The sequence below is a fragment of the Oratosquilla oratoria genome, chromosome 14, assembly GCF_046742065.1.
Source record: "Oratosquilla oratoria isolate Oo_2021 chromosome 14, ASM4674206v1, whole genome shotgun sequence".
Taxonomy (NCBI): domain Eukaryota; kingdom Metazoa; phylum Arthropoda; class Malacostraca; order Stomatopoda; family Squillidae; genus Oratosquilla; species Oratosquilla oratoria.
The window spans coordinates 62,115,269-62,140,713 of NC_134790.1; the positions used below are offsets into that span (position 1 = coordinate 62,115,269).

Here is a 25,445-nt window from a genome sequence, read left to right on the forward strand (position 1 = left end):
AGAGTATGGCCCTATATGAGGTGATCTCACTCATGCTAGGGCATATATAATTGGATTTCTTTGCATGTACCAATATCTATAAATAAAAAATTCTGAAAAAATAATTGAATATATATCTGGAAATCATGAGTTAGTGTGAAGTAAATTCTTACCTCAAACTCAATCTGATATTCACTTTTGTTCCCGTTAAGTTTCATTGATTTGTGCTTGAGACGATTGGAAAGCTCAGATACAGGGAAGAATGAGTATCCACATATTAGCAACTCCTCCAGTGTGTCATATACAAATTTGTACTGGTCCTGAGGAAGATTTGAAGTTTGTATGAATCAGACTTATTTCATAACAAGCAATAAAGTTTATATTCAATTAGAACTTTCTTAAATTCTAAAAAAATATCTACTGTACACATTAGACTACAATTTCAGGTTATTTCTTTATGATCAAATTATATGACTATAAAAACCATAAGTATTCACATTAAAAAATTTCATACAAATTTGGATGCAAGCAGACTATTGTACTGTGAAGAACTTCAACATTAGCTATATATAGCAGAATTAGACAAAAAGCATCTAAATAGTACAAAACAGATGGCTTGTATGCCTTCACACACCACAGTTTCAATAAGTCCTCTTCGTGCCTGTCTCATTTTCTTAAGATAACCATAGATATCAAACATTCCATCCTCTTCACACATTTCCAGATTGGCATCACAAGCCAGGTACACCCCAGTCCGACCTGCTCCATCACTGAAGAGAAATGATGAATTCTATTGCAGTTTTAATAGTTACAAATGCAAGCTACAATTCTGTAAAAGGAATGTGTGTTTATTCACCAATATAATTGTAGTATAGAGGAGAGGAGCAATGCTCATGAGTCCTGTCTCTTACTTTCCAATTATCATATTTAGCTACAAATTCATATATGGTTCCATCTTGGACTTCTTACTCTCCAAATATTATAAATTCATATATTGTTTCATGTGTGTAGTAGTAATACAGAAAAGGAGCTTAGTTCACTGGGTTCTGTCTCTTATTATCCAATTGTCATACATACATACATACATACTTTGAAGAGGCCTCAACTCAGAAATAATGAATGAAGGTTTCCAATTGGTCTTCACAAAAGAATGCAACTTTTTTGAGAAAAACAAGGGGAGCAAAATTCCAGGTTTAGCAGATATAAAATATAGATGTGACAAAAGCATCAAGACTTGATGGGATTTCAATATGGATACTTAAAGAATGTAGGGAACAACTAGCAGACAAGATCCACAGTCTTATTAAATGTTCATTGAAAGAAGGCATTGTGCCACTTGATTGAAAAAGGGCAAATGTGGTGCCAATTTGCAAAGGTGGAAATAAGGAAATTCCACTAAATTATAGCCCAGTATCACTAACCAGCACAATAGTGAAATTTGTGAAAATATTGTGAAAGATCGATGGACCAAATATCTTGAAAAAGATGAACATTCTGACAGATAGTCAGTTTGGCTTCAGATCTGGAAGGTCATGTGTGTTGAACCATTTAAGCTTTTACTTGAGAGTGGTTGATGTGCTGTAAAAGAGAGGGATGGATGGACTGTGTGTACCTGGACCTAGCGAAGGCATTTGATACAAGTACCTCATAGTCGACTTATGTGGAAACTGGAGCATGTTGGAGGACTAAGAGGTAAACAATTAGAATAGATTAAAGACTTTTTGAAAGAAATATACATGAGGACAGTAGTAAAGGCCAAGATGTCAAGCTGGAGAGCAGTAACAAGCAAAGTACCATAAGGTTCAGTATTTGCACCAATAATGTTTCTTGTCTATGTTAATAATATGATGGAAGGAACAACAAGCTTTGCCAACATGTTTGCAGATGATGCAAAAATCATGAGAAGAGTGAAAAATGAGGAGGACAGTAGAATATTGCAAAAAGATCTAGATATAATTTTTACATGGAGGCAAGAATGGAAAATGAAGTTTAATACCAAAAAATGCAAAGGACTGGAAATGGGCAATGGTGGCAAAAAGCCATCCTTAAACCATTCCTTGGGAAGTGAAGACATTACATAAACAAAAGAGGAGAAAGACTTGGGAGTGTTGATAATAGACAACCTGTTGCCTGACAGACATATCAGCAGGATTATGGGAGAGACATATGGACTACTGCAGAAGATTAAAGCGACATTCTGTTATATGGGTGAAGAGATGATGAAATAACTCATTGAAACCCTGATACTATCAAGACTGGAATATACATCAATAATATGGTCCCCACACAGAATGAAGGATATAAGCAAGATTGAGAGAATACAAAGGACAACAACCAAAATGGTCCCCAGCCTGGCAGATAAACCAGATTGAAGAGAAAGAGATGGCATGATTACAGTGTTCAGGTCACTAAAGGGGACTGATTCTCACACATTTCATCCCCACCCATTCCACTCCCATCCACCACCTCTCCCTCCTTCTCATCTTGGTTCCTCATGGATGACAGGTCATCCCTGCATCTCACCTGGTATCACTCTGGGTCAGAAACAATACAGAAAACAATCTGGTATTCCCACACTGTCTCCCATTAGAACATGTACATCCTTAACTCTTCCTACTATTCTCCTGGTTACCAATGTATAGTCCATTAACACCCTATCTACCACCCTTCCATCCACCACCCTCTCCCATGTATATTTATGCTTGACTTTCTTCCTAAACACTGTATTTGCTATTATCAACTCTCTAGACATATCTCCCATTAACTCTCCACTATGATTTCTTCCTAGAACTCCACACTTCCCAGCCACTCCATCTATTGGTTCATTTCCTACCCTAGCATTAAGGTCTCCCAATACTACTACACTGACATTTCTCCTTAAACCCTCTGCACTCTTTTAAATACATCCAAAAAGCCTCCCTTTCTTCTACACTCTTTTCACTACCAGGCCCATATGCACTTGCAAAAGCCCACATCTCCTTTCCCAGCTTCACCTTCATCCACATTAACCATGAAGAAACCTCCTTCCATTCCACCAAATGTTTACCTATCTTTTAACTTACTATTATAGCCACCCCTTTTCTCCCTCATCCTCTCTTCACTTCTGAGACCCTCCCAACTACATTCCCAAACTCAAACTTGCCCCTCCCTTTCAACTTAGTTTCACTGAATGCCAACACATCCATCTTTCTTCTCACAAACATACTGCCTATGTCTTCCCTTTTACTCTCATCTGCACCACATCCATACACATTAAAAGACCCAAACCCTAGGGTTCTGGTTGAAAAATTCCTCCCAGACTTTCTTATGCCTTTACTTTCTTTTTAGGAATGTCCCCTTTGAGGCTACAGGGAGAAAGATGACTAGTCCTATCCCTGTCCTGTTTTTGTCACCTTTTACAAATCAAGTGGGAAGACTTGGTGGCAGTATTCTTTTCACCCACCAGAGGGTTTGGTGAAACAAGAAAATGAATATTCAGAGAAGTGGTACAGGACAATAACAAGAGTAGGGGACAGCATACTGGAGGGACAGTCACAGTATAACTATCATCTACCACAAACAAATTGATGTGTGGCTCTGGTCCATAAGGGCACCCCATATAGACCCTACAGTATCAGCTGCATGCTACTGATGGGCTTTTAACCCCACAATAACATGCAGCCCCAGACGGGGTCCAGGAAAAATATTTTGGAAGAAAGCACACACTGGACTCATCGCTTGAAGTTTAATCCTATGTTTTGAACCCTCTCTGGGTTTTGTCCTCAGGGTAATACAGTGTCAGAAATAGGAAATCCATAAAAAGGGGCATACCTGGTACACTAGGTTAGGTAACCCCCATTGTTACACTCCAGAAAAACATCAAGTAGAACACACAGTCACAGGAAATACATATCCCAAGGATCAAACACAGAATGGCCAAAAAATATCCGAAATTATTTTCAGATGTTTTTTGTGAATACCCAAAAAAATAAAAAATAAATAAATAAATAAATAAATAAATAAATATCGGATGTGGATGATGCTGTGATGCATGAGAGGGAGTGGGTGGGGGATGGGAGATGGGGGATGAGGAAGTATGTATGAGAAATATTTTGACACAGCCCAAAGGTATTTCTCCCCATCTCCTTTTCTTCATGAGGGGACAGAGAGAGGGGGCCACCAAATTAATGAAGCGGCCTTGCTGTGGATGTGCTGTGTCTTGTGACACTGCTTCTGACCCAGGGCAGTGGACAGGATGCAGGGATGACCCATCATCCAGGAGGTGCCAAGATGAAGGGGAGGGAGGTGGGTGGAGGGGAGTAGAGTATGTAGGGGATCTGGGTGGGAGTGGTTTCTATGCCTTTTTCTTTTTGGCTACCACCCATGTAAGGGGGAAAAAGCCTTTGGTACATGTATGTATGTATTTTCAGATGAGCACCATATCACTTTCACAAATCAATATTGATATCAAAGGAAATGGCAAAGTATCTAGGCTAAAAATAAATATGACTAGAATTATGCAACAAACCCCCTCAAGTGCAAATATAACTTAACTGCCCATTGCCTGGAATGCAATAGAATAAAAACATATAATACAGACAGACATACATACATACATATACTAAAGGCTTTTTCCTCCTTACATGGGAGGTAGCCAAGAAAACAAAGGCAAAGACACCACTCCCACCCATTCCATCCTCTACATATTCCACTTCCCCTAGCCTCTTCCTTCTTCCCTCCTTCTTGGCACTTCCTGGATGATGGGTCCTTCCTGCATCTTGTCCACTGCCCTGGGTCAGATGCAGTGCTGCAAGACAGCACATTCATAGCAAGGCCACTTCATTAAATCGGCGACCCCCCTCTCCGTCTCCTAATACAGAAAAGGAGATGGGTAGAAATCCCTTCAGGCTGCATCAATTTATTTCTCATACATACTCACTCACCCCCCATCCCCCACCCACTCCCACTTATGCATCACAGCATCATCTATACACAACCCTTCTCCATTCACCCCTGTCTTCTGTCCTCTCCTGTCCTTCCTCAACAGGCATTCCCATCTTTAATAATGCCCCTTTTACCCCATTCATCCATCTCATCCTACATCGATCCCTCATGTTCACTCCTTCCACCTCTGCCTTCCACACCTCTTTTACTTGTCTTTCTTCACTCATTCTTTCCATGTGTCCAAACCATCCCAATACTCTTTCATCAACCCTATCTCCCAACTCCCTTTCCACCCCTGTTCTCCTCCTCACCTCTTCATTTCTCACGCTATCTAGCCTAGTAACCCCTACTATACTCATCAGGCACCTCATCTTAAATACATTCAAATTCCTTCTCTCTTCCTCCCTTATGTTCCATGTTTCTGCCCCGTACATTGCTGTTGGCACAACCACTCCTTCATACAATCTCCTCTTAGCATCCATTCCCATATGTCTATTTCTCATTACACTTTTTAATCCCCCAAAGCATTTACTCACTTCTCTCAATCTACATTCTACCTCTACCCCCACTCCTCGCTTTCCTGCCACATTCGCACCCAAGTATCTAAAACTATCCACTTTTCCAGTCTCCCTTAATACTCACTTCCAGTCTGCTGCCACTTTCTCCCCTTGTATATCTCATCACCTTACTTTTACCTACATTTATCTTTAACTTCCTTCTATGGCATACCTTCCCAAACTTTGTTACTAACTTCCTCAATCCCTCCTCTAATCCTGCTACAAGCGCAGTGTCATCAGCAAACAACAGCTGGCTTATCTCGCACTTTTCTCCATTTTCTTTAACCATCTCCAATCCCTGACCCACTACCCTTGCATTTACCTCTTGCACCACCCCATGTATAAATTGAACAACCAGGGTGATATAACACATCCCTGACAAAGTCCCGCCTTTACCTCGAACCACTCACTCTCTCCATTTCTAATCCTGACACAAGCTCTACTACTCTAGCAAAAACTCTTTACTGCTCTTAACAGCTTTTTCCTCCTATCCCATATATCTGCAATACCTCCCACAGTGCCTTCCTGTCTACCATGTCATAAACCTTTTCCAGATCCATAAAAGCCCAAAAATCATCCTTACCTTTTCCTATAGCTTTCTCACATATCTGCCTTACCACAAAATCTGATCTACGGAACCCCTACCTGTCCTAAATTCACACAGTTCCTCACCAATTACTCCCCCTCCTAATCCTCTCAATCAAAACTCAAAACCCTCCCATAAGCCTTCCCAACTACACTTAACAAACTGATCCCTTTGAAACTACTACATTCACATTTATCCCCTCTTCCCTTATAAAGTGGAACTATAGAGGCACTCCTCCAGTCTTCCAGCACTCTACCCTCTTTTAAACAAACATTAAATAACCTCGCCAGCCAGTCCACCATCATTGTACCTCCTTTTTTTAGACATTCTGCATGGCTTCAATCCAGACCAGGTGTCTTACCTGCTCTCATCATCATAACAACTGCCTTCACTTCATCCTTCCTTATCCTCCATTTTCCTCACTCATCACGGTCATTTTCTTAGCACTTCCCACAGTAACTATCTTTCCTTCTGTATACTCCACATTTAGCAGCTCCCTAAACTACTCTGCCCATCTTCCCCTTACTGCCTTCTCTTCCATTATCATCTCTCCATCTGCACCTTTTACCTTTTCTTCTCTACTTGATTCACCTCCTCTTCCTGTCTTAATATCTTTCCAAAACATCTTTTTATTACTTTCAAAATTTTCTGTCATACTCTTACCCCATTTCACATCTGCTCTCCTCTTTGCCTCCTTTACCTTCTGTAAAATACAACTAGGTAAATACAACTGGGTAAACTAGGTAAATACACACCTAGTCCCTTCCACACTTGGACATTATCATTTCCTTCATCATTGATACATTTCAGTTTTTTCCTCCAACAAACCTTACAAAATTCTGTCTCTGTAGCAGAAAAGTGTCATCTATATATATTAGGCTGTATAGCATCCCTTCTTGCCCATTTTTCTCCAGTCTCACTCATAACTCATATTTGCTCCTCTCACCACTCCATATATACACTTTTGTTAAAGCATCTTTGGGGAACCCAGGTTCCTTATTCTAAACTTTATCAAAGGGTAGTGTGCATGTTGTCTTTCCATCATTATTCCAATTGTGTGGGATCAGTGACAGATACCTGTGAGTGGTGGTCCTGCAAAATGGACAGCGGAGCTACTCATCTTCAAAACCCATCAATCCCCTTACCTTCATCAGGAGGTACAGTCCTGAGGGGCTGACACTCAGTCTCTGAACTAGGCCCAAGATCTGTATCAACTTGAGTTGTATTTCTTACACTTTTTCACACATGAAGAGTTGAAAACTGGTGACTGAATTCCTCTTCCTACAACTTTCAGCCAGTGACAGAGAAATAGCCTCATACTGATACAACACAAACCACAGTCCAAAGTTTCTTCCCTGAGAGAGATGAGGGAGGTTCCAAAGACTGTTGCCAGCCACTGTGGGCTGTGGGTTTTTCACTTGTGAAACTCGAGGCAACAATTGATTACCCGGTAACTGATTCCAAGTGTGACAGGTTACACATGTGTGGATATTTATAAGCAAAATAAAAACATATTTATCATACTACATTGCTGCAATGTTCTACATTTCTGCTATTCATTATGCAACTCATCTAGGAATATTACTTTATTTAAACTCAGTATTTGGCAGCAACTAGATTTAGTTATTAAGCAATGCATGTATCCACATCATTTCAAAATATACAATTCATTTATGACTAAGTAAGAAAGAACTAACCTGCAGTGCACAATAGTGGGACCATCACTGGCATTGGCATTGTTCTTGATTGCAATTCTAATTCTGCGCCGAAACTCTAATAATGCATTGATAAAGGGTTGTGTGTGTGATGGCCACTCTGTGTAGTGAAATTGGGTAATCATCCGTTCCTCTGGCTGAAAGGAAAGCAGATTTATCCTCTTAAGCTTTTTGTTTGAAAATGAAATGAAATTAATACTACTGAAGCAAAGTTTTTTGAGTTTGAGATAGAACATTATAGCAGTACCTCAGAACTCAAATGCCCCATAGGCTTTTTGTTTGAAAATAAAATTAAATTGATACTAGTGAAATACTTTAATAAAAGTTTATGATAGAACATTATAGCAGTAACTCAGAACTCAAATGCCCCATTCCAAATTTGAATTTGAATTATTTTTTGGAAAAAAAATTTACTCCAGAATTAAAAAAATTCTTGGAATTCAATCCCAAAGATGCTTTGATAAAAAGATAGTATCATAGAAGAAGAAGAATTTTCTTAGAACAGAAAAGTAAAAAACAAGAATTCTGGTGTATTGTATATGTTACAATAATTTGAATGGCCTCCAGGAATGAATTAAGTTCATATGCCAAGATACTACTTTATGCTGTTAAAAACTATATCCTATCTACTCATTATCAAAATATATGATAAATTTCCACCCAGGTTTATGGTAACTTTCTACTATAAAACATAAAAAATTAGAGAAAAATTAAGTGTTTGGTAGACAATGAAAAGGGCTCTGCTAACATGATACATAGAGATAAATGGTGGTGCCACATATATAGGCACTGTGGAACTGCAGCACCCCCCCTACTTTTTTTTTTTTTTTTTTTTTTTATATATTATATAATTCTTAAGCTTAATGTCAGGGCCATCAGCAAGGTCATAGGGACTTGGGAATGGATGCAAAGAGATCATATTAAAGGGTGATTGTACCCACAGGGGGCAGATACATGGAATTTAAGTGAGGCAGAGAGGAAAAGTTTAAATGTGTTTGAAATGAAATGTCTGAGAAGTATGGTAGGGGGTTACAAGGTTAGATAGAGTGAGAAATGAGGAGGTGAGGGGGAAAGTGGGGTTGGAAAAGGAGATGGGAGGTAGGGTTAATGAAAGAGTATTGGGATGGTTAGGACACATGGAAAGAATGAGTGAAGAAAGATTAGTAAAAGAGGTATGGAAGGCAGAGGTGGAAGGAGTGAACATGAGGGAGTGACCAAGGATGAGATGGGTGGATGGGATGAAAGGGGCATTGAGCAAGAGGGGGATGTCTGTTGAATAAAGAAGGGAAAAGATAGGAGGTAGGAGTGAGTGGAGAATGGCTGCATATAGATGATACTGTGATGCAAGGAAGGAGGTGGGTTGGGGATGGCAGGGTTAGGAATATTTTGACACAGCATGAAGGGATTTCTCCTCGTCTTCTATTTTTCTGCATGCGGGGACAAAGAGGGTGAGGGTGGTCACTGATTAAGTTAAGAGGCCTTGCTATGGATCTGTTATGTCTAGCATTGTTTCTGACCCAGGGCAGTGAGCAGAATACAGTGATGACCCCTCATCCATGAGGAGCTAAGATGAGAGGGAGGAAAGGGTGGTAGATGGGAGTGAATTGGATGGGGATGAAATGGCTGGGACTGGGGTATATGCCTTTGACTTTGGCTACCTCTCTGGTAAGGGGGAAAAAGCCCTTGGTATATGGATGGATGGAAGCTTAATGTCAGTAGCCATCCCCTAGTGCATGAAAAAAATGACAAAAATCCTTGAATGTAACTATGTACATCACAGTTCCAGTGATGTGGTGTTTGGCTGCTGTATTTACCTCATTGTAGTATAGAGGAAAGGAGCAATATTTGTTGGTCCTGTTTCCTATTCTCTAATTTCTTATACCATACCTAGCCTCAAATTCATCTACAGTTCCAACTTAATCTATATCTTTGATTTCCAGTTTTCACATTTAGATTTGAACTTGTTTACTGTGTGACTGGGGCTATATCACTCTTAAGCTACTCCAACTGAATGTAAAAAGAAAAAAGGAAAAGAAAAAAATATTATTCACATGCAACCTAATGCCTATACCACACAATAAATCCATACTAAAAAACAATTCCTACCCAAATCACTTAACAAGCTCTTCAAGACAGGCCACCAAACTCTATTCTTCACCAAATATACCAAGACATCAGCCCCACAGAAAAAAAAAAAATCCATCTCAAGAGAATTAAGAATCACACTAACACACTTGTGTCCGGGACACTACCTAGCTCTAAGAAAGTACCATACAGAATAGGCCTGTCCACAGAATCAAACTGCCCTAGATGCAACCATCACATAGAAGACTAAGCATCTCATCCTATACTCCTCCACACTAACAATTACTAGAAAACAATACAATGAACATCTCATCCTATACTCCTCCACACTAACAATTACCAGAAAACAATACAATATTTCTTCCCTGAGTGATCTATAGGCCTGCCTGGTGGCCACTGCAAGCTATTGGAAAGCCGTGGTCTCCTCCAAAGGAGACCTGGGGCAACAAATTAATATATTTATTTCATTATTGGATGTTTCTTTCATTCATGATTGTCTAGGATGAGTAACGTTACTAACAATTTTTCAGAGGAGGCCTTGATTCTATAATTTCTAAGCTATTTTTCTAGTCTAAGTAGACTTGGGTATTCTTAGCAATTATTTTGTAGTAGTTTTGTTAGGTCATATCAGAATAATTGAACACTTTGGTGTTCTGGATCTGATGCTTGGAGATTACCTCTGGAAAGTCTGAATAATACAGGTGAGAATATTGCTCCTTGAGGAACTCCATTATACAGTCTTTTAATCCAAGAAATTTGGTGGTTCTGGGTTACTCTGCACTGTTAGCCATTTCATGTCATTATTGTGAATGTCTCTTTCTATGATCTTTTTTTAAAGTATGTATCTAGAAGAAAGGGTAGTGAATGGTGGGATGAGGAAACAAAGAAGGTTGTAGAAGAGAAGAAGCAAGCATTCACAGATTGGTTACAAAAGAGGACGAGGGAGTTATATGAGAGGTACAAAGAAAAGAAAAGAGAAGTAAAGCAAAAGGTAAAGGAGGCAAAGAGGAGAGCAGATGTGAAATGGGGTAGGAGTATGACAAAATTTTGAAAGTAATAAAAAGATGTTTTGGAAAGAAATTAAGAGAGGAAGAGGAGGCAAATCAAGTAGGGAAGAAAAGGTAAAAGGTACAGATGGAGAGATGATAATGGAAGAGATGGCAGTAAGGGGAAGATGGGCAGAATATTTTAGGGAGTTGCTAAATGTGAAGGAGGATAGGGAAGGAAAGATAGCTGCAGTGGGAAATGCGAAGAAAATGAGAGTGATGAGTGAGGAGAATGGAGGAGAAATAAGGAAGGATGAGGTGAAGGCAGTTGTAAAGATGATGAAAGCAGGTAAGGCACCTGGTCTGGATTGATGCCATGCAGAATGTCTGAAAAAGGGAGGTTCAGTGATGGTGGACTGGTTGGTGAGGTTATTCAATGTTTGCTGGAGAGAGGGTAGAGTACCGGAGGACTGGAGAAGTGCCTGTATAGTTCCTCTTTACAAGGGAAAAGGGGACAAGTGTGAATGTAGTAGTTTCAGAGGGATTAGCCTGTTAAGTGTAGTAGGGAAGGCTTATGGGAGGATCTTAATTGAGAGGATTAGGAGAGGAACAGAAGGAGTAATTGGTGAGGAACAGTGTGGATTTAGGATGGGTAGAGGTTGTGTAGATCAGATCTTTGTGGTAAGACAGATATGTGAGAAAGCTATAGGAAAGGGGAAGGATGTTTTTTGGGCTTTTATGGATCTGGAAAAGGCTTATGATAGGGTAGACAGAAAGGCACTGTGGGAGGTTATGCAGATTTATGGGATAGGAGGAAAGCTTTTGGGAGCTGTCAAGAGTTTTTATGAGAGTAGTAGAGCTTGTGTCAGGATTAGAAATGGAGAGAGTGAGTGGTTTGAAGTAAAGGTGGGACTTCGTCAAGGATGCGTTATGTCGCCCTGGCTGTTCAACTTATACATGGATGGGGTGGTGCGAGAGGTGAATGCTAGGGTAGTGGGTCAGGGATTGGAGATGGTTAAAGAAAATGGAGAAAAGTGGGAGGTGAGCCAGCTGTTGTTTGCGGACGACACTGCGCTTGTGGCAGGGTCAGAGGAGGGATTGAGGAAGCTGGTGGCAGAGTTTGGGAGAGTATGTGATAGAAGTAAAAGTAAGGTGATGAGATGTACAAGGGGTCAAAGTGGCAGTAGACTGGAAGTGAACATTAAGGGAGAGCGACTGGAGGAAGTGGATAGTTTTAGATACTTGGGTGCAAGTGTAGCAGGAAAAGGTGGAGTGAAGGTGGAGGTAGAATGTAGATTGAGAGAAGTGAGTAAATGCCTTGGTGGATTAAAGAGTGTAATGAGGAATAGACATTTGGGAATGGATGCGAAGAGGAGACTGTATGAAGGAGTGATTGTGCCAACAGCACTGTATGGGGCAGAAACATGGAACATAAGAGAAGAAGAGAGAAGGAGTTTGAATGTGTTTGAGATGAGGTGTCTGAGAAGTATGGTGGGGGTTACTAGGCTGGATAGAGTGAGAAATGAGGAGGTGAGGAGGAGAACAGGGGTGAAAAAGGATTTGGGAGATAGGGTTGATGAAAGAATATTAGGATGGTTTGGACACATGGAAAGAATGAGTGAAGAAAGACTAATAAAAGAGGTATGGAAGGCAGATATGGAGGGAGTGAACATGAAGGGGCGTCCTAGGATGAGGTGGATGGATGGGGTGAAGGGGGCTTTGGGGAAGAGGGGAATGCCTGTTGAGGAAGGAAGGGAGAGGACGGAAGACAGAGGTGAGTGGAGAATGGTTGTATATGGATGATGTTATGATTGCATGAGGAGGAATGGGCAGGGGGGGTGGGGGGTGGGGTAGTATGTGTGAGTAAATTTTGACGCAGCCCGAAGGGATTTCTCCCCGTCCTCTCCTTATATGCAAGGGGGGACGGAGAGGGGGGGGTCGCCGATTAAATGAAGCGGCCTTGCTGTGGATGTGCTGTGTCTTGCGACACTGCTTCTGACCCAGGGCGGTGGGCAGGGTGCAGGGATGACCTGTCATCCAGGAGGTGCTCAGATGAGAGGGAGGGTGGGAGGGGTGTGGAGTGTATTTGGGGATGAAATGGGTGGGAGTGTTTTTATGCCTTTCCTTTTTTGGCTACCTCCCTTGGAAGGGGGAAAAAGCCTTGCTTGGTATATGTATGTATGTATGTATGTATCTAGGAAGTTTATCAGATGCCTGATTCATGTCTATTGTTACTATCACCATTCTTTCTGATGGTATTTTCTTATTGAATTCCTCCAGTACTTGTGTGATGCTTGTGGAAGAGGTGCTGGAGTGGCCACCCTAGAATTGATGTTGGCCAAGGAAGATGGGTAGAATTGTTGTTTCTTCCTGCTATTAACATTTTCATTAACTTGGATATGGTGAGTAGTAGTGAGATAAGTGTGTGTAGTATCTGTGTTTAGTTTGAGTTTGCATATCTCATTAGTTACTTTCCTATTTTCTGAAGTTGTGGGTTTGAAACATGTATTAGAGAAGTGTTTTTAATGATATGCATATATTTTTGGTGATAGTATTTTTCATTGGGTTGCTCCAACTGTTTCATAGTTAGAGCATGTGCTACTTTCCTATTTTCTGAAGTTGTGGGTTTGAAGCATGTATTTGAGAAGTGTTTTTAATGATATGCATATATTTTTGGTGATAGTGTTTTTCATTGGGTTGCTCCAACTGTTTCATAGTTAGAGCATGTGTTAAGTTTTGAGTAGCATACTTCTCAAATATCCACCACAACCTGCCACCCAAACCACAGAAACATATTAACACCCAGATAACTAAGAAAGACCACCAAACTCAACACTTCAATAACATCCCCAAGAGACAGAGAAAACCCTCGTACACAAGACAAGAACCACACCTCTCATGGCGTTGTGGTTAGAGCTCTGGCCTGCCACTACGGAGGTCCGGGTTCGACCCTCGCCCGGGGCTGAAATAATATCAGTATCGCAGCGCTGAGGGGTGTTACTCCAACTCTCGTGGGCGGGGAGTTGGGGGTGTGTGTGTGTGCAAGGTCATAGCATTACCCATAGATCGGACCTACGAGCTCTGAGCTCTCTTCCAGGAGGGAAATAGCTGTCGATCACGAGTCCAACACGTGATCCAAAGACCAAGTGAACACTACCTAGTTGTTTACAAAAACGCGAAGGGAGAAATATACTTTGAGTGACCGACAATGTAACCATCTTTGTATCTATTTTTTTCGTGGTCAGTTAAAAAAAAAAAAAAATGGAAGGAAAAAACAAATATCAAAGAGACAAGAAACCAACAAAAAGATGTCTAGACATAAATACGGTCAAGTCGCCGTTCGGGGTGATCCCGAAAAGGACATGCCTGAATGAAACACCGAAGATGTACTAAAAGTTTGAAAAAAATGTATTTTCTGGTTTTGATAGAGAAAGTGGTATTATGTATAGAAGGATGAATATGGAAAGAGAACCCAGGTTTAAAAATATAATGAGAAATAGGGAAACCAACGACTTGTTAGATGAAATAATCAAACTCAAAAGTGAGTATAAAATGATGTACAAAGAGGTAACCCTGCTAAAGAGGGCCAAAGAAGAGAATAACAGGGAGATAGATGACTTGAAAAAGGAACTAAATAGGATAAAGGGAGAAAATGAAAGATTGAAAAATGAAGATAGGAATAGGAATGAGGCATTAAAGAAAGAGATGAAGGAACAAATGCAGGCAGTGACTGAGAAGGTGGAAGAAAAGATTAAAGAAAATGACTTCCAAGAAAAAAGAAACAGTGGGAAGTAGAACAGGAAAGTAAAAGATTATCTTTCAAAGAAATAGTAGAGCAGCAGGTCAAGGAGAATGCTAAGGAAATGGTAATCCAAGTGATTAAAAAGAAAGGTAATTTGGTCAGGGACACAGTGGATAAAAAAAGATGCATTGTAATCTATGGTATTAAAGAGAAGCATGATGTTCCTAGATATCAGAGAGAAAGAGAGGAAAAAGAGATCACTAAAGAAATTCTGAAAGAGATTCAAGAGGAAGGACAAAGTATAAAGAAATTGAAGAGACATATAGAATAGGTAGCTACTCAAAAGAAAAACAATATAGGCCACTAAAAGTAAAACTTAGGTCACAAATGATTGCAGAGGAATTACTATTTTGAAAAAAAAAATAGTAAATAGTGAACAACACAAAAATGTATGGATAGAAAAGAAATTAGCAATTAAGAAAAATAAAAAGAAAAGAAACTTAGAAATAAAGCAAATGAAAAAAAAAAATGAAAAAAAGAACTGAAACTGAAAAGAATGTTTTTTTGGGGGTGGTGGACCTGAGGCTGAGAAAATGGTATCTGGCATTAGAAAAACCAAACATAATGGGAATAGTAGAAACTAAAATAAAAAGTAATCTACCACCATATACTATGGGGCAAGGTCTATATAAATGTTGGATGAAGAATAGAAAGGAAAAACAGGGTGGTGGAGTATTCTGTCTGACTAGTAAAGACTTAAATGGGACAACGATAACAGAAGGAAAAAACAATGTAGAATCAATTATGATACAAGTTGAAAGCAATTATATGAAAAGTAGAAAATTTGTAGTAGTGTATGGGCCCCCAAAACACAGTCCTGGACAGAAAGCGATCATTCCAAACTGTTGGAAGATACAAAATATGAACTAATATACTGATAGAAAGAGGAAATATAGTAATTATGGGTGATTTTAATTCAAAAGAGATATGTTGGGAAGAAATGACAGTGAAGGGTGGAGAGGACCTCTGGGGTAATATACTACTTGATATGACCATTGAATACACAATAACTCAGTGGATAAAGGAAAATACCAGATACAGAAACAATGAGGAACCATCGAGACTGGATTTGATACTTACGACTGAACCTAAAATTGTGGACAAAATTTATTACAAAACTCTGATAGTAAAGAGTGACCATGTACTAATAGAATTTGAACTAAAAGAGAAAATAGACCTAAAAAGAAATGAGAAACATAGAATAGGAAGACTAATGTATAACAAAATGAATTTTGAGAAACTTAAAAAATTCTTTCGTAATGCAAACTGGGAAAAATTCCTAAATGAAGAAACAAGGATGGAAGAGAAATGGAATATACTAAAAGAAATTTATAATGAGGGAGTGAACAAATACATACAACAAAAGCAAGAAAGAGTATACATGAATAGCTGGTACAACAAAAAATGTAGTGAAGCTAAGGATAAAAGAGACAAAGATTGGAAAAAATTGAAAAAAGACAAAAAAATAAGCAAATGGCAAACATACATCAAACTAAGAAATGATTACATAGAATATGCAGAGATGAAAAGAGAAACTATGAAAAGAAATAATATAAAAATGCAAGGAACAATCTAAACTATTTTACAAGTATAAATGGTAAACTAAAGAATAAGCAAGAAATAGAAAAGCTGTGCTAGGGAAATTATGAATATACAGAACTAGAAATGGCAGATATTATGAGCAATAATTTCAAATCGGTATTCACAATTGAGAACTCACCTAACTGTGAGGGAATAGATAGAGAAATCCCCCAAATGAAGGAAATAACTGTAACACAGAAGGAAATCAGCAACCAAATAAAAAACCTTGATGTCAGGAAATCACATGGTCCAGATGGAATTGCAAATTGAATACTGAAAGAATGCATAGAGGAGTTAACAGATAAAATATACAATGCTCACTCAAAGAAGGAAAGGTATCACAGGACTGGAAAAATGCAAATATTGTACCAATATACAAGGGAGGAAACAAGGAAAATCCAACTAACTACAGACTGGTCTCCCTAACAAGCACAGTAGCAAAAATATGTGAAAAGGTTATCAAAAATAGATGGGTTAAACATCTGGAAGAAAAAACTATACTGAATCCAAATCAATTTGGATTTAGACAAGGAAGATCATGTACAACAAACCTGATCTGCTTCTATTCGAGACTAATAGAAATAATACAAGAGAGGGATGGTTGGGCAGACTGTGCCTTTCTAGACCTACAAAAAGCATTTGATAAGGTACCACACAAGAAACTAATAAGAAAAATAGAATCAATAGGTGGCATCAAAGGAAAATTATTGGAATGGATGGAAGACTTCCTGACTGGGAGAAAAATGAGGGTAGTAATTAGAGATAAATACTCGAATTGGGAAGAAATGATAAGTGGTGTCCCGCAAGGTTTGGTACTGGCTCCAATCATGTTTGCCATATATATAAATGACATGAATGAAGGAGTAGTGTTATATGAATTTCTTCACAGATGACGCAAAAAACTAGAGAAACTAAGAATATAGGAGGATTGCGAATCATTACAGTTAGACCTGGACAAAATCTGGAAATGGACTCAAAAGTGGGAAGTGAACTTCAATATCAAGAAATGTAGTATAATGAAGTTTGGAAAAAGTAAAAACAGAATATCAAAAAATTATAAAACTGATGAAGATAGAGTAAAAAAAGTGAACTCAGAAAGAGACCTTGGAGTAATAATCAGCAAAGACATGACACCGGACAAGCATATCAATAAAATAGTTGGAGAAACCTTCAACCTATTAAGGTCAATGAAAGTGTGATTTGACTACTTGGATGAGGAAATGATGAAAAAGATATTAATTACACTAATAAGACCAAAACTGGAGTATGCAGCAACACTATGGACACCCAGTACTAAAAAGAATATAAAGAAATCAGAAAGAATACGAAGAGCAATGACAAAGTTGGTACCAACTCTTTCCAAATTAACTTTCGAATAAAGATTGTCCAAATTGGAATTACCAACTCTGGAACAAAGAAAAGAAAGAGGAGATCTGCTGACTATCTATAGAATCATGAAAGGAATGGAAATCCTAGACAGGAATGATTTACCAAAATGGGACAATGGAAAAACAAGAGGACACAAAAATAAACTCAAAAGGGATAACTATGGGAGAGATCTGAAAAAAAAAAAAAAAATAGCTACCCACACAGAGTAATGGATACCTGGAATAATTTAGATACAGAAACATTGTGTGCAAACATTATTCAAGATTTTAAGAAAAAACTTGATGCTGAAAGATACAAAGATCGGTCATCACGAGCATAGCTCCCTTCCCGTATAATACAACTAGGTAAATACACTATGACCAGACACTTCAGGTCTGTTTTTACAATTGAGAGCTCACAACCCCAGGAGGACAAACAACTAGAAAGTTCACCCATGATGAAAGAAATAAAAATAACACAGAGGGAAATAAGAGACCAAAATAAAAAGCCTAGATGTCAGAAAGTCGCACGGACCAGATGAAATTGCAAATTGGATATTGAAAGAGTGTATAGACGAACTGACAGATAAACTACACAAGATAATAGACTTCTCTTTAAAAGAGGGAAAGGTACCGTAAGATTGGAAAGAAGCAAACATAGTACAGTCAACTCCTCGTTAACACAAGTTCTGTTAACACGATTTCGATCTTACAAGAGGACATGGAAAGAAAATCAAGAAAGACAGCTATAGAAGAGATCTGAAAAAGAACAGCTTTCCTCACAGAGTAACAGACAGTTGGAACAAGTTAGATGAGAAAGTAGTGTGTGCAAAAACAATACAGGAATTTAAAAATAGTTTAGATAAAATGAGATATGAAGACAGGACACCATGAGCATAGCTCCCCTTCCCGTAAAATACAACTAGGTAAATACATGACTTAAAATTTATTAATATATATTCTGATAACACGAAATGTCCAATATTACACAAGTTGAACTTCCCGCCTACTGTAGTTGAATATCTCACCACCAGAGCGCAGGAGAGACGCTCTGACTACCATGCTCCTGCTCTCTGCCTCTTGTCCTCAGTGTGAAGCCAGCCCTCACAGCATGTGGAACTCATAAATAATTTTATCAAAATTTTGTGTTCCATAAATTTGTGTACTATGGCACCCAAGAGTCCTGGTACCCCAAAGGAGAGTGCAGCAAAGAGGTCAAGAAAACTTGTGACCATAGAAAAGAAGTTAGAAGTGTTGGATCATTATGATCGAGGTGAAAGAACTTCTGTTATTGTCCATGCTACTGGACTGAATGAGAGCACTTTGTGGACCATCAGGGTGAATGCTGACAAGATCAGAGCCAGTTCTGTTGCTGGTATATCAGCCTCCTTTTCACAATGTTCCTGAGCAAGATCCATGGATATGGAGAGGATGGAGAAGTTATTGGCACAATGGATCCAAAACCAAAACAAGCATAACGTCCCTATCAGCATGTCCATCATACAAGCTAAAGCTTTAAGTCTCTACCAGGATGTGCAAGATGAGAATGAGGAAGACAAAGACAAAGCCAAGACCTTCAATGCCAGTTCTGGGTGGTTCTCCAGGTTCAAGAAACGATATGGCTTCCACAATCTCAAAATGACTGGGGAAGCTGCATCTGCCGATGTGGAAGCAGCCAAAATGTATCTGGCTACCCTCAAGACCATCATTGAGGAAGGTGGCTACACTTCCAAGCAGATTTTTAATATAGATGAGACAGGTCTATATTGGAAAAAACTGCCTAACCGGACCTATATCTCAGTTGAGGAGACGACTGCACCTGGATTTAAGGCCTCCAAGGATCGTCTTATGCTCTTGTTAGGTGCCAATGCAGAGGGAGATTGCAAGCTGAAACCTGCCCTTGTCTACCACTCGGAAAATCCACTAGCATTGAAGGTGTGTATGTATGGATGTTGATTATTAGTCATGAAAGCTTTGAAATCTTTTAACCACTTCACTCCGGACTTAAATCTCGCGGGCAGCAGCCAATGCCAGCCGTACGACGTGTCGTAATAATACTCGCATCATAAAATATAGTCACCGCTTATATCGATCGTTCTCTCTTTCACCCGCGAATTTTGAAAACCACAGAGAATGGGATTCAGGACACATTTGGAAGAATGTAAAAACACAGGGGCGACTACAATAAATATAATGAAGACGCCGATATGGCAGCATCGCGAATCTACTTGCTCCTCATGACGCCTACGTGTGCGGCACCGTATGGAAGGGGTTAAAGAGAATGTAAATGCTCATTTTTTCGTGCACAAAACAAAAAAGAAAATTGTGTCACCAACTCACAATTTCTGGCACATTAAACTAATCTTGTTTGTTCTTGTGTCTTCACAGGGCTACGTCAAGACCTTCCTACCCTGCTACTGGTATTCCAACAAAAAAGGATGGATGATGGAGAGCATATTCAAGGACTACTTTGGGAAATTGGAGAAAGAGTTAGAACTTTACTGTGAGAAGGAAGAGATTCCATTCAAGATTCTCCTGAACTTGGATAATGCTACCAGCCATCCCCCGTCAATAGAAAATCTCTCCAACAACATCCAACTCACTTTCTTGCCACCAAACACCACTTCCATTCTGCAGCCTTGTGACCAAGGAATTATTAAAACCTTCAAGTTGTATTATCTACGTTCGATCCTGACTGACATGGTTGAGAGGACACAAAAAGACAAGATGACCGTGAAGGAAATTGGAAGCAGTTTACCATCAAAGATGCTCTCCGCTTCATTAAAGAATCTTGGGAGAAAGTGCCAAGGAAATGCCTAAACGGGGTTTGGAAACATCTGTGTCCTCAATTGGCGTACAATTTTGTCGACATTGACATTCAAGAAAATGTCTCTAAAGCTAACAAGGAAAGTCTTGACAAGGCCAGGGAAGCCAGGTTTGACCAACTTGAGTAGAAGGACATTGATGAACTGCTAGAATTGCACACAGTGGAGCTGACTACCGAAGAACTGTTAGAGATGGAGACAATACAGAATGCAGAGTTAGAGGCAGCTGCATCTCGGCCTATATCAGAAACCCCAGAGCCTGAGAGAGTCTTGACCAAAAGTGATCTCGAAAAAGCACTCTCATTTATACGAGGACTGGATATCTTGAAAGCCAAAGATCCGAATATTAACAGAAGTGCAACAGTGGCCAGAAAAGTTATGTCAGAGCTGAACTATTACATAGTGATGTTAGATCAAAAGAAGAAAAAGACGACGCTGATGAAACTCCACCATTTCTTTAAAAAAAGACAGTCAAGGAAGAGGAGGCAAGGCGAGGCGAGGAGGGAGAGGGAGGTGAGGAGGCAGGGCGAGGCGAGGAGGGAGAGCAGAGTGAGGAGGCAGAGCGGGGTGAGGAAGGAGAGGGGAGTGAGGTTGGGAATGGGAGCACGGCAAGCGCCAGTGATGGTAGTGATGCATTATAATGTTTACATGCATAAAAAAATTATTTTACCACACAATAAATACCAATATAGTAAGAATGTGTTTCTATTGTTTCTGTAACCTTCAAATTTATTACTAGTGTGTTTGTTTAGGATTTTTAGTAATAAAATCCCAAAATAGACGGACTTTCCCATTGTCCAGGAATGTAACCCCTACTATTACCATTATTTCTTATGGAGAAATTATGTTCGGTTAACACAAATTCCATTAACACGACATCTCCAGGAATGTAACCCTTGCATTAACAGGGAGTTGACTGTACCAATATACAAAGGAGGAAACAGGGAAGATCCTACAAACTTTAGACTGGTGTCCCTCACAAGCACAGTAGCAAAAATATGCAAAAAGATTATCAGGAATAGATGGACCAAACACTTGGAAGAAAATAAAATAATAAACCCCAAACAATTTGGTTTTAGAAGTGGAAGATCGTGCACCACAAACCTAATCTGCTTTTACTCGAGACTAATTGAGATAATACAAGAAAAGAGATGGATGGGCAGACTGTGCCTTCCTGGACCTGAAGAAAGCATTTGACAAGGTACTTCACAAAAAATTAATAAGTAAAATTGAAAAAATAGGAGGAATTCAAGGTAAACTATTGGAATGGGTGAAGGACTTCTTAACCGGGAGAAAAATGAGAGTGGCACTTAGAGACAAAAGTTCAAAATAGGAAGATGTAAAAAGTGGCATCCCACAAGGCTCTGTTTTGGCTCCTTTAATGTTTGCCATATACATAAATGATATGGACAAAGGAGTAAATTGTTACATAAATGTTTTTGCCGACGAAGCCAGATTACTCAAGAGAGTGAAAACAGACGAAGACTGCAGATTGCTACAAGATGACCTGGATAAAGTATGGGAATGGAGCCAGAAATACGAGATGAACTTCAACATCAAGAAATGTAGCATAATGGAATTTGGAAGAGGCAAAAACAGAGTTTCAGGAAAATATACAATTGGAAACAAAGAAGTAAGAGAGTAAACTCAGAGAGGGACCAAGGAGTAATCATCTCAAGTGACTTGACACCTGACAAACATGTAAATAAACTATTTGGAGAGACTTACAACTTATTAAGATCAATGAAAGTGATCTTCGACTCATGGATGAAGAGATGGTTAAGAAAATAATTACTACATTAATAAGACCGAAACTAGAATATGCTATATCAATGTGGGCACCAAGCACAAAGAAAAACAGAGAAATTAGAAAGAATCCAAAGAGCAGCGACAAAGATGGCACCCACACTATCAAATTTGACATATGAACAAGGATTGGAGAAATTACAGCTGTCAACATTGGAGCAGAGAAGGGAAAGAGGCGACTTGTTGGCCATCTTCAGAATTATGAAAGGGATGGAAGTTCTTGATAGAGATGACCTATTGAAATGGGACAAGAGAGAAACAAGAGGACACAATAAAAAGCTAAAGAAGGACAGTTACAGAAGAGACCTGAAAAAGAACAGTTTCTTGCACAGAGTGATTGATGTCTGGAACAAACTAAGCAGTGAAACAGTGAATGCCAGAACTATACATGAGTTCAAAAATAAATTGGATGTGGAGAGATATGAAAACGGGTCACAACGAGCATAGCTCCCATCCTGTAAAATACAACTAGGTAAATACAACTAAGTAAATACTAGCATGCCTGCTCTCAGGTCACCATTCTTCATTGAGACAGAGCCAACACAGAATAGGCCTGGCTATAGATTCAAACTGCCCTAGATGCAACCACCATACAGAAGATACAGAACACCTCACACTACAATGCCTCACACTGATGACCCCTTGACAATAACACAATATCTCCTCTCTAAGTGACTTATGGTCCCACCCAGAGGCTGTTGCCAGTTTCATGAAGACCACATGTCTTTTGCAAGAGAGACCAGGGTCAGCAGATTGATTGATGGTTTTTACAGATCTTCCCTTCAGCACACTTTGTACTAGACATTTTATCTATATGCTGGCACCAACACTTTCAAAATTGACATATGAACAAAGATTGTCAAAACTGGAACTACCAACCCTGAAACAAAGAAGAGAAAGAGGAAATCTATTGGTCATTTACAGAATCATAAAAGGCATGGAAGTCCTTGACAGAGTAGATTTATTAAAATGGGATAAAAGAGAAACAAGAGGACATGAAAAGAAACTCAAAAAGGATGGTTATAGAAGAGATCTGAAAAAGAATAGTTTCCCACACTGAGTGGTAGATGTCTGGAACAAATTGGAAGAGGCAAAAACCATACAAAAGTTTAAGAACAAACAAGATGCTGAAAGATACAAAGACGGGTCACTATGAGCATAGCTCCCTTCCTGTATATTACAACTAGGTAAATGCACCTCGTCCATGCAGATCAGCAACTAGGTAGTCCTAATCATTGATCACTTTACTAAAAAAAGATATAAACCTTAAAAGGGAAAATTATGAAAAAATCTAAAAAAGCAATCGGTCAATCAATTGATTGACTAATCTATAAAAAAAATCACTGACTGAAGAATATCTACAATATACATATACTTAACATCAAATGATATCTTACATGTCCTTCTTTGGTCAGCAGGATTGAGCGAATCATGAAATTAGCCAGTTGTTCTTCCTTCAGCAGCTTGACTTTGATACCACTGTATTCATCATGGTGACCTACCATGGCTGGCCAGTACTGAACACACATCACCTGCAAAAAAAGGTATATTGTAAGATATGAATATGGACATAAAAGAATAAAAATCATAAATAATACAAATTAATTTAACAGGACTTATCAGTGCTAAATTCAAGATTATCAATGCATTCATTTCCTTTCCTTTGTTTCCCCAATGACAATGGAAAGCCAGCATCCCATGGAGGAATAAGAAATTGAATACAGCCAAAGACTCAATGTTGCAAGCCACCACACCTTCACCTCATGGGGTACCTGGTCTTCAGAGCAGATCCACATTTTCTTTCTCATTAACTATCAATTCCTTTCTTAATTACCCATCCCAACATTTTTTAACTAAGGAAGATACCACATTAGGACCTGTCCTACACCTACTCATCATAGCCAGAGGGAGACAGAAACAAACTGAGGTTCCTATACAAATTATACAAATTATTCATTCAGAGGTTTATGCCACCCCTCTGGAGGGCCCTTTGGTGGGCCCATAGGCAGGAGAAGGAGAGTGATATTGTACAATGGAGCTGAGATACAGGTTGTATGCTTATCTTTAAGGTGGGAAAGACTGTAAACTTCTAAAACCCACCATCTTCTCTGGGAGGCCTAGGATTCCAGTGATGGGGACAGACCCTAACAACTGGTGAGCAGCCCAGATGAAGTGCCTTGTTGAAGACCAGGTCTGTCAGGCATAACCTACTTTGTATTTACCTAGTTGTATTTTGCGGGAATGGGAGCTATGCTTGTGGTGTCCCACCTTTGTATCTCGCAGTGTCTAGTAGGCAGATATTTTTGCATAGGGGTCCTCTAGCCTTTGCCCATTCAGGGATATCCACAAGGCAGTGGGAAGAATGTGCCAGATTACCAAACTGGTGTCCACTTAATACAGCTTCCCACCTGTAGTGTACTCTTACTGATTTAACCTGCTGCCTCAAGACACATAGATTTTGTCTGTTAGACTTGGACATCCCCTTGACTGGTGCCTCAGGACTTGGTGACCCTCAGCAGTGGAGGAGAGCACACACACATAAAGTGTGTGAGGTGAACTTCAACATCAAGAAATGTAGTATAATGGAGTTTGGGAAAAGCAAAAAAAAAAGAAAATCAGGGCAATATAAAATGGATACAAAGGAAGTAAAAAAAGTTAGCTCTGAAAAGGACCTAGGAGTGATTATTAACAAAGACATGTCACCAGAAAAACATATTAACAAAATAGTTGGAGAAAACTACTATTTACTAAGATCAATAAAAGTGGCTTTTAATTACTTGGATGAAGAAATGGTAAAGAAAATGTTAGTCATACTGATAAGACTGAGATTGGAGTATACTGCAACACTATGGACACCCAGCACAAAAAAGAATATAAAGAAATTAGAAAGAATCCAAAGAGCAACAACAAAGATGACACCAACATTCTCAAAATTGACATACGAACAAAGATTGTCCAAACTGGAACTAACCTCGGAACAAAGAAGAGAATGAGGAGATCTACTGGCCATTTACAGAATCATGAAAGGCATGGAAATCCTTGACAGAGAAGTTTTATTAAAGTGGGATAAAAGAAAAACAAGAGGACATGAAAAGAAACTCAAAAAGGATAGTTATAGAAGAGATCTAAAGAAAAATAGTTTTCCACACAGAATGGTGGATGTCTAGTACAAATTGGACAAAACAATTGTATGCAAAAACCATATAAGAATTTAAGAACAAAATAGATGCTGA

The 25,445-nt window shown here is 39.2% G+C and overlaps 1 protein-coding gene across 10 annotated transcripts in view; it reads right to left on the bottom strand.

Moving 5' to 3' along the window:
* Positions 1-25,445, bottom strand: part of LOC143032891 (receptor-type tyrosine-protein phosphatase kappa-like) — a 984,894-nt gene that overhangs the window by 100,986 nt on the left and 858,463 nt on the right. For all 10 annotated transcript variants that reach the window (XM_076198111.1, XM_076198115.1, XM_076198119.1 and 7 more), the window contains 4 exons: positions 23,610-23,744; positions 7,743-7,897; positions 614-749; positions 153-299 (listed from right to left, as the gene is read on the bottom strand). In XM_076198111.1, coding sequence (XP_076054226.1) covers positions 153-299; positions 614-749; positions 7,743-7,897; positions 23,610-23,744 — 573 coding nt within the window. The remainder of the gene's footprint in view (positions 1-152; positions 300-613; positions 750-7,742; positions 7,898-23,609; positions 23,745-25,445) is intronic.